The sequence below is a fragment of the Hermetia illucens genome, chromosome 3, assembly GCF_905115235.1.
Source record: "Hermetia illucens chromosome 3, iHerIll2.2.curated.20191125, whole genome shotgun sequence".
In the NCBI taxonomy this organism is placed as follows: Eukaryota; Metazoa; Arthropoda; class Insecta; order Diptera; family Stratiomyidae; genus Hermetia; species Hermetia illucens.
This window is the reverse complement of record NC_051851.1, coordinates 133823938-133833419: the sequence shown is the minus strand read 5'-3', so window position 1 is coordinate 133833419 and position 9482 is coordinate 133823938. Positions and strand designations below refer to the sequence as shown.

The 9482-nt window shown below is 40.1% G+C and overlaps 1 protein-coding gene across 1 annotated transcript; it reads left to right on the top strand.

Annotated features, from left to right (window-relative positions):
• The first annotated feature begins 900 nt into the window (after window positions 1-900).
• On the top strand, window positions 901-1391 carry LOC119652164. The gene is made up of 2 exons (XM_038056109.1): window positions 901-969; window positions 1026-1391. Exons 1-2 carry the CDS (start codon window positions 901-903, stop codon window positions 1389-1391), a joined length of 435 nt encoding a protein of 144 aa, XP_037912037.1.
• The last annotated feature ends 8091 nt before the right edge of the window (window positions 1392-9482 follow it).

The window sequence follows — 9482 nt, the reverse complement described above, 5'->3', positions numbered from 1 at the left end:
TTAAATAAATATATATAACATTTGCAAAATGAATCCATAATTCATCAAATTAAATTAACGTTTAAACATATCAAATTAATTCTATTGCAAATAAAATTACCGTTCTAATAAATTAAATTAATCTTTTAACAAATAAAATTAAGTCTAATAAATGAATAACCATGTTTGAAAACAAATTAACTATCTTTCAAGACAAATCAAAGATCTGTGGTGAAGTTTTAACATAAATTAAAGCGTGCGCGGGAAGAACTTTTCAATTTTCAGTGGGGAAATGAAGCCTTAATTTTCTCTAAACGGTTTCGACGTAAGTATGTCGACGGTGAATAACGGATGGACTAAACTTGGTATAAACCTGAAACTTATTCACTTTGAGTTAGATAGGTTTAACGCTCCGCGTATTATGGTGGTCAGAAAAGAGTATGCCATCGAATTATCGAGAGATGCCAGTCAACGCGACAGAAGGTGATGTTCATTGCCGGGTTTGGTTTTAATTTACACCTTTAGCGTCATCAGGCTCGATCAAAAAACTATCTATTAAAATCTATATAGGTCGTGATAGTCCAGTCATTAAAGCTGAAAACTGGGTACGACCTCCGAATCCTTCCAGTCAAGACCGATTGACATGCAATTTGGGGTGGGTGTAGAGGGTGGCATAAGAAACAACAGTTATCTAGCGCAGATGTTCGCCTCCCCCCCCCCCCCCCCCCCCGCGACGCAGTTTATGTGAAATTGTTACCCGAGTGGCCGCGTAAAATAAAAGGTGAAAGATGTCGCCTAAATCCCTTGATGTTTCATTTGAAAAGCGCCAGTTGGTGATTTTTAATTCGAAAACGTTTTCTCCGGGCTTATAAAAACGAGGATAGGATTGACAGGAAACCGCGCTCTGGTCGACCTGAAAAAATGTCGTTGCAAGACAAGCGAGTTATCCTTCGAAAAGTTCAATGTAACCCTAAAGTAAATGGTGAATTGGTTAGTCGAGAGTTCACCAAAACATACTGTAAGCAAATTTCGGGTCAAACAATTAGAAACTGGTACCGGTTTTAATTCCCGAACTGCTCGCAATACCGTACATCTCCTCAGTGAATAAGAAAAAGCGCCTCAAGTTTGCAGAAAAGTATTTTTTGAAGGACGGAAGTTTTTGGAAAACGGTTATCTTCTGCGACGAGTCTAAATTCAATTTGTTCGGTAGCGACGGGAAGGTAAAAGTCTGGCGAAAATCAAGCACTGAATTTAATGAGAAAGATGTGGATGTGAACATTATACAAGTTTGTTTCGCGGCGTTAGGGGTAGGCGCACTGCCGTTTATTGAAGGAAAGAACAAAGACAACAAAGACAAAGACTACATCAAAATTTTAAAAGAAAATCTGCGCCAGAGTGATGAGAAACTATGAATTTAAGACTCGTTCCAGCTTTACCAGGATAACGATCCGAAACACAAAGCGTATGCAATCCCGGGCATGGCTCCTTTACAACTGTCCTGAAGTATTAGCCATGCCTCCCCAATCACCGGATCTTAATCCCATTGAAAACCTATGGGACCAATTATACCGCGATATTCGCCAGCGCCCACCCGTTATAAATAAAGCAGAAACGAGAACGTGACTCCTCGAAGAATGGAATAATCTTCCTAGACATTATCTTTGAACCCGGGTGGAATCGACGCCTCGTCAGTTGCTAGCCGTAATTAAAGCCAACAGTGGATGCACGAAGTATCAAAAACTGTTTTGATCCTGTTTTTTGAGCGCGATTGATCTCATTGTGTTGACATACTTTTTTTTGACTGTGAAGTTGAATTTTCTTTCATTTTCCTCCGGCTGTGCTAATTTGGTTCAATTTTCTCCATGTTTTTTTTGTACATTTGTATTGAATAATGTTTCTTTTGTAAGTTACAACCCATTCTGGCATAAAGAAATTGTTTTCCTACATTTCCCCTCGTGTTCATTTTATTGAGCGTTGTTGACAATTTTTTTTTGAGCACTGTATAATAACTATGCTAAGCTATGATTAAAATAATGAAATTACCTGAATTTTGAATAAAAAATCAATATAAGCTAAACGTGGTTTTCTCACATAAATTAACAGTTAGCCGAATCTCTTGAAAATCTACTGGCCCACATCAGCGTTATATAACTTTTGTTTCCTATCCCACCCTGTATCTACACCCCAAATTTCATGTGAATCGGTCTTGATTGAAAGCACAGTTAGATACTAGACAGCTACCTCACTCCCCCTTGCCCCTCAAGGGGGGAAATCAGTGCGAATACACACGATTTCAAATTGTTTTGCCCTTGAGCATGAGCGAGATGTACCGAAAACCCGATCAGCTGTGTTTGACATACCGCCCGGACTTGCCAATGCATTGGTGAGATTGGCAAGTTTTTGCTTATGTATAAGTGAATACGTGAAACAACTTTTTGCTATATGGGAGAGCACGCCGTAGTACCAGAATAGCAAAAGCTCACCGATCTCTTTCTTACCAATACGATTTGACGAAGATTATGCCTTCTCCTTGTTTAGCGTCTCTGATGTGTACAGATAAGCTTCTGCAAGCACATTTGCAAGTGGGGTAATTTTTGTAAGGGTACTGCCTATAGTAGATCTACTGTGATTGAAAGAATTCGGAGGTCGCACCCGATCTTTAGCTTTAATGGCTTGATTAATATACCGCAACATATACGCAACAGTAACAACTTCAATAACATTCGATTGATGCCACAAATCAATTTCAAAGTTAGTTTCTGATCTACTACTGTAGCCGATACTATGAAGGCTATCTGAACGGTGTTGGGGTTTGACTACATGAGAATTGCGCTTTGTAGCTTTAATTTGCGTTGAAGATAAACCCTACTTTGCATACAACCTCTTTTGACTTTACACTTTATTTATAAGTCAAAAAATTGAGAGAAAAATACGAATTAACTCTCGCCTTTTATGCCGAGCAACTTGAAGGAGATTGTGTAATACAGACAAGTATTCGAAGGAACTGTTAAAATCGTCGTTAAACTTTTAATTACTAAATATATGAAGAAGTTATGTATTTACGATGTAACCAATAACTTATTACTATCCATGAAATATTTACATTTTCTTTGCAGTTCGATTCGCAATAGATCGTTGGAAGTTGTGTTTGAAGTTTGGGTCGGTTTCGGTGTTATATTATTTTTTCGGTATTTCTGGTGATTTGCAGCGTAATTCATTTACTTAAGATATCTTAAATCTATCTGCAGATGGAATATTGTGGTGCATTAGTCTCAATATATTAGTCAATATCGTACTCACCATTAGCTTCATACCAGCCAACGATGAGCAATGAAAAGCCTTCTTACTTTTTTTCCCTTCGCTACGCTTAGATAAAAGTTAGTGTTTTTTCTGTGAGTAATGGCTCACGATCTATTTTTTCTCTTCATCTTAACATGGATTAGTTACATTTTATCGAGCTTAAATGTTCGTTGTTTAGATGGATCAACTGCGAACAGTGCTAGTAAAAGTGAAGGAAGGAGTCATTAGAAACAAAGATCAGGGTTTTCCATTATATGCAGCTAATTGAAGGTGAATTTTATCTCTATCGAAGTGCACTCTGGCGAAGTGTTGTAATTGTCGTAAAGTAAATAGCAGAGGCTTCGGTGAATAGATAAATTGTATATAACAATACCTAAGAAAAACTTGATAGATTTCAATGGTTATTCACGACAATAAAAACCTATAGAAGGCGAGAATGGAATGAAAACTGATGTTAGAAATGAATGTGACATTATTGACTAGTACTGCAAGCAACGCTTTTTATTGAAATTCAAAATATTTCTAAAGTTATATCGTAAAGAATGGAGCGCGTCCCAATAGGTATAACCGGTAGCTGCTCCAAACGTGCCTTCTAAATTATACCCTCGATCATCTGCTGCAATATTCGGTTAACTCCTTTCTAAAAATATATACTTTTAGAAAATAGGAATTTGACCCAGTATTCGAGAAAGAATTTTGGAACATCTCATCAGTGAGCGTTATCTTGAAAAATCAATTATTAAAACTTTGAAAAGTTTCACTCGAAACCACATTTTCAGTTTCGGAGAAGCACTCACAAAAAATTACTACACGCCCGTGCCTTCATTCGCGTCATTTTATAATAATAATAACCATTTAACATAAAAAACGATTTTAAAAAAAATATTTGAGCCTCCACATATTGTCCCCGCCTGGAATATAGTCGTCATTTTTTCGAGAGGTTGGGTCGATTCTATCTTCTTATTTTCCGACCTCTCTAAACATGATGACACATTATTGAATAATTAAAAGGTTTGTGTCAGTCTGGCTGGTACATTTTTCTTTCGATGATGACGACAGATTATATTTTCTCAGAGACGAGTTTGGAAATTATATAGTTCGATTGCATCTCAAGCATTTTTACTAAGGGGTTTTGACATGAATATGCTGCACGTGGTCAGTTGTTTTCATTTTGGCCGCTAGGTGTGGCTTACGTAAGGGCTGTCTGGTCCTCAAGAAGCAAAACCAAGTTCCTAAGACACTTTACCGCAATCAACTTTTTCCCGGCAACAATAAGGATCTTTTTAAGTTGAAACTTGTGTCCATGTTTTATTTTCTACAGTAATTATAAATTTAGCAAAAAAAAGAACTAGTTTTTTTCCTTATTCTGTAAATTTGTTTTGTTTTGTATAGCATACAATTGTTTCGAAGACCACGTGTCTCCTTCATCAGTGCTAACACCTAGTTAAATGATTTGTTTTAAATTACGCCTATTTATACGGTTACTTTCAAGTAAATAATTATCGTATAACTGTTTTATATTTTCCCCCACTCTTTCCGTTTTTTTTTGTGTTTTTATTACCGGCTATTTTCTTGTTTGCATACCTTTTTTATTAAGCTCGTTGTGCAGTTTCCTTCATCGTGATTCAAGGTTACCTGCCTCCCTCCAAAGAGCATATGGTTTCCGCTGCATCTAAAAGATGTGCGTTTCGCACCCGCTTTATAACATCCACATCATCTATCTTTACGGTATGTCCCCTTTCCACCATATACCTTGCTACCATTGACTTAATGTTTCGGGCGTCGCCGCTTTTTTGTTTGGTATAATCTCTTATGTGCTCCTCGAATGTTGCCTTTGTCAGACCAATATACATTTTTTCACATTCCGGACAGCTGACGTTATAAATTCCACTCATCTCTTCTTTTTGTGTAAAACAAAACCTTATTAAAATCAGTTTACTGTCTGTCTGTTTGTCCGTCTATCCGTCTGTCCGTTTCTCACACACATTTTTCTCGGAGACGGTTGTAGCGATTGACACTAAATTTAGTGAAAACGTGGGAACTCTGAACGGTCATGCATACAGTGAGTTACATAATTCTACATCGAATTTCAGGGGGGGGGGGCTCACACATGCAAAAGGGGGTGTCCATTTCTTTTTCAACAAATATAGTCATGTGAGGTACTTTCCGAAGTTGGTCTTAGTTGTGACATTTGTTGGAAAGGTGGGGACTGCGGGGGGTCGACAATGATCATTTCTTCTCAGAAACTACTCAACCGGCTGCCATTATATATTACCTGTGCTCCGAAATATCCTACATAATTTTACTTATATTACTATAATTGACTGGAAAACCCCCCTTAAGTTCTTCCTAGTAACACGAAATTTTTGCAGCAATATCGGCCATGGAGCATGATCCTATCAAGTTTGGTGGAAATCAGACTATTACTAACAAATTTATAAAGGGTCAAAGTTGTCGCTTTTTTGCAAATTCCAGACTTTGAGTGTCAATATTTGACTTCACATAACATATGCAATGGAACAAACGTACATTCAAATGTGTTTATAAAAGAAATACACAAAACCTTTCATTCCTGGAGCGTCCAGCTTCCGGTTTCCCGACTTGTTTGTTGTTGAAGAGTGTTGTGAGTTTCATTCTAATTTGTTTTCTGCGCAATATTCTATATATTTCCTCCTTACTATCTATATTCGTTTTTCGCTGCTGTGTCTTTTATTTCAATTTCCTTTTGAAACGCTCCTCCGTCAATGGTGTCGCTAGTAATATGTGTACTATACTATGATAAACCGCGATTTTCTGCCCATATGTGTGGCGAGCAGGCGAGTCCCTTGCATGCGGCTGTTTGTAAGGCAGACTGTGGGCTGACTCCACTTAAGTTGAAGGATCGATCTTTCAATCCTTTGAGTGGGGTGAAGACGGACCAAGTGCGAATCGATGAATTGAAGTCGAAGGTAATGCACGGCAAACACGTGGACACGTGGCCCACCGATTCTCTGTGGGATTCCTGTGTGCCATTCAGGACGACGTAGTGACGTATGAGCTTAAAAAAGCTCATAATGAAAGAACGGGTGGAGAACGACCAGTGCAGAATGTTTGGTTCGGCTTTTGACTGCACTGTTATGGCACCGGTGCAATACGCCACCAGGCATAATGTTGTATGTTCTGATCACGGAAACATGTCCGGTTTATCGATATAAGCCGCAGGCAGTATTTGATAGTTCTGCTTGCAGCATACCGCACAGCAAGCCTAACATGCTATTAATTGACAAGACGGGTCGCTTCGCATATATTATTGATGTTGCTATCTTCCATAATACAACATTAAACGAAAATTTGTGTAGAAGAAGGTGAATTATGAGCCACTGGCTTGGGAAATCAAGGAAATTTGGCGTTTCGAGCGGGTGGTTGTAGTTCCCATTATATTGTTAGCTACAGGTATTATACCTAAATCCCTTACGGCTTCCCTTGATGTCCTGGGACTCTCACATAGTCTGGTTCAAATCATGCAGAAGTACACCATTCTGCATACGAGCTCGATGTTGCGGGGAGTTTTCGACGGATTCTCCCATTGATCTACAACCGGCCACTATCACCAGCGCCCCTTTATAATTTAAGTAGGTAGGATCGTCCGAGCCTAAATGCTTGGCACTTAGTGCTAGTATTAGGTAAAATCCGGCATCTGTTGAGATTGTGACAACTCAGAATAAATAAATAATCGTAAAATTTACAAAAAAAAAAAAAAAAATAAATTGAAAATTTTATAAATAAAACTAAAAAAAATATTCAAGCATAAGAAATAAGGAATGAATTAAAATAGAAAAGTAATAAAACAACCGCCCCTTTCAGAGCCTTAAAGGAAAAGGTCTACAACGATATCTCCCATTTGTTTATAAATGGTACTTTTGTATAAAATCATAAACCCTATGGGGTGAAATTTCAAGTATTATCTTGTAGTTCATTTTCGTGTTCTAAATGGTATGGATGAATGTAAATCTGTTTCAGAAATTAGATTGTAAGTTTCATCTTAATCTTGTCTTTTGTCTCTAAAGTATTTTAATCGAGAGTTCAGGTTCATTTCATAGCACAAGCTTCACTAGCGATCACCATTGCAAATCACGTGTTAATTTCATCATCATCATCATCAACGGCGCAACAACCGGTATCCGGTCTAGGCCTGCCTTAATAAGGAACTCCAGACATCCCGGTTTTGCGCCGAGGTCCACCAATTCGATATCCCTAAAAGCTGTCTGGCGTCCTGGCCCACGCCATCGCTCCATCTTAGGCAGGGTCTGCCTCGTCTTCTTTTTCTACCATAGATATTGCCCTTATAGACTTTCCGGGTGGGATCATCTTCATCCATACGGATTAAGTGACCCGCCCACCGTAACCTATTGAGCCGGATTTTATCCACAACCGGACGGTCATGGTATCGCTCATAGATTTCGTCATTGTGTAGGCTACGGAATCGTCCATCCTCATGTAGGGGGCCAAAAATTCTTCGGAGGATTCTTCTCTCGAACGCGGCCAAGAGTTCGCAATTTTTCTTGCTAAGAACCCAAGTTTCCGAGGAATACATGAGGACTGGCAAGATCATAGTCTTGTACAGTAAGAGCTTTGACCCTATGGTGAGACGTTTCGAGCGGAACAGTCTTTGTAAGCTGAAATAGGCTCTGTTGGCTGACACCAACCGTGCGCAGATTTCATCATCGTAGTTGTTATCGGTTGTGATTTTCGACCCTAGATAGGAGAAATTGTCAACGGTCTCAAAGTTGTATTCTCCTATCCTTATTCTTGTTCGTGTTTGTGTTTGACCAGTGCGGTTTGATGTTGTTGGTTGATTGGTCTTCGGTGCTGACGTTGCCACCATATATTTTGTCTTGCCTTCATTGATGTGCAGCCCAAGATCTCGCGCCGCCTGCTCGATCTGGATGAAGGCAGTTTGCACGTCTCGGGTGGTTCTTCCCATGATGTCGATATCGTCAGCATAGGCCAGTATTTGGGTGGACTTGAAGAGGATCGTACCTCTTGCATTTACCTCAGCATCACGGATCACTTTCTCTAGGGCCAGGTTAAAGAGGACGCATGATAGCGCATCCCCTTGTCGTAGACCGTTGTTGATGTCGAATGGTCTTGAGAGTGATCCTGCTGCTTTTATCTGGCCTCGCACATTGGTCAGGGTCAGCCTAGTCAGTCTTATTAATTTCGTCGGGATACCGAATTCTCTCATGGCCGTGTACAGTTTTACCCTGGCTATGCTATCATCGGCGGCTTTAAAGTCGATGAACAGATGGTGCAACTGTTGTCCATATTCCAACAATTTTTCCATCGCCTGCCGCAGAGAGAAAATCTGATCTGTTGCTGATTTGCCTGGAGTGAAGCCTCTTTGGTATGGGCCAATGATGTTCCGGGCGTATGGGGCTATCCGGCCTAGCAAGATAGTGAAGAATATCTTATAGATGGTACTCAGCAACGTGATACCTCTATAATTGCTGCACTGTGTGATATCTCCCTTTTTATGTATGAGACAGATTATGCCTCGTTGCCAATCGTCAGGCATTGATTCGCTGTCCCATACCTTGAGCACAAGTTGATGAACCACTTGGTGTAACTGGTCGCCTCCATATTTAACCAATTCGGCTGTAATTCCATCGGCTCCTGGCGACTTATGATTTTTTAGCCGATGAATTGCACGGACTGTTTCTCCTAAACTTGGTGGTGGCAGTATTTGTCCGTCGTCTTCAGTTGGCGGGACCTCCAACTCGCCGATGTTCTGGTTGTTCAGTAGCTCATCAAAGTACTCAACCCATCGCTCTAATATGCCCATTCTGTCGGAAATCAGATTTCCCTCTTTGTCTCGGCAGGATGAGCATCGAGGTGTATAAGGATTCATCCTGCTGACTTGTTGGTAAAACTTCCGCGCCTGGTGCGGTTGCTCCCTGTACTTTTCTAGTTCACAGACTTGTTGGTTCTCCCAGGCTTCCTTTTTCCGTCTGTGAAGTCGCTTCTCCGCTCGACGGAGTTCGTGATAAGTCTCTGCGCGTGCCCGCGTTCTTTGAGAATGCAACAGTACTCGGTATGCGGCATTCTTCCGTTCCGTTGCTAGCTTACATCCATCGTCAAACCAGCCGTTCCGACTCCTTTTGCGGCTGGGGCCAAGTATATTTGTGGCCGTATCCATGATAACGTTCTTCAGGTGGTTGTGAAGG

What these genes read in the sequence shown, in the direction of transcription:
- LOC119652164 (XM_038056109.1), top strand. Translation starts at nt 901, where the DNA reads ATGTCGTTGCAAGACAAGCGAGTTATCCTTCGAAAAGTTCAATGTAAC. An exon ending in CTAAAGTAAATGGTGAATTG is followed by an intron (nt 970 to 1,025) that starts GTTAGTCGAGAG and finishes TCAAACAATTAG; the next exon opens with AAACTGGTACCGGTTTTAAT.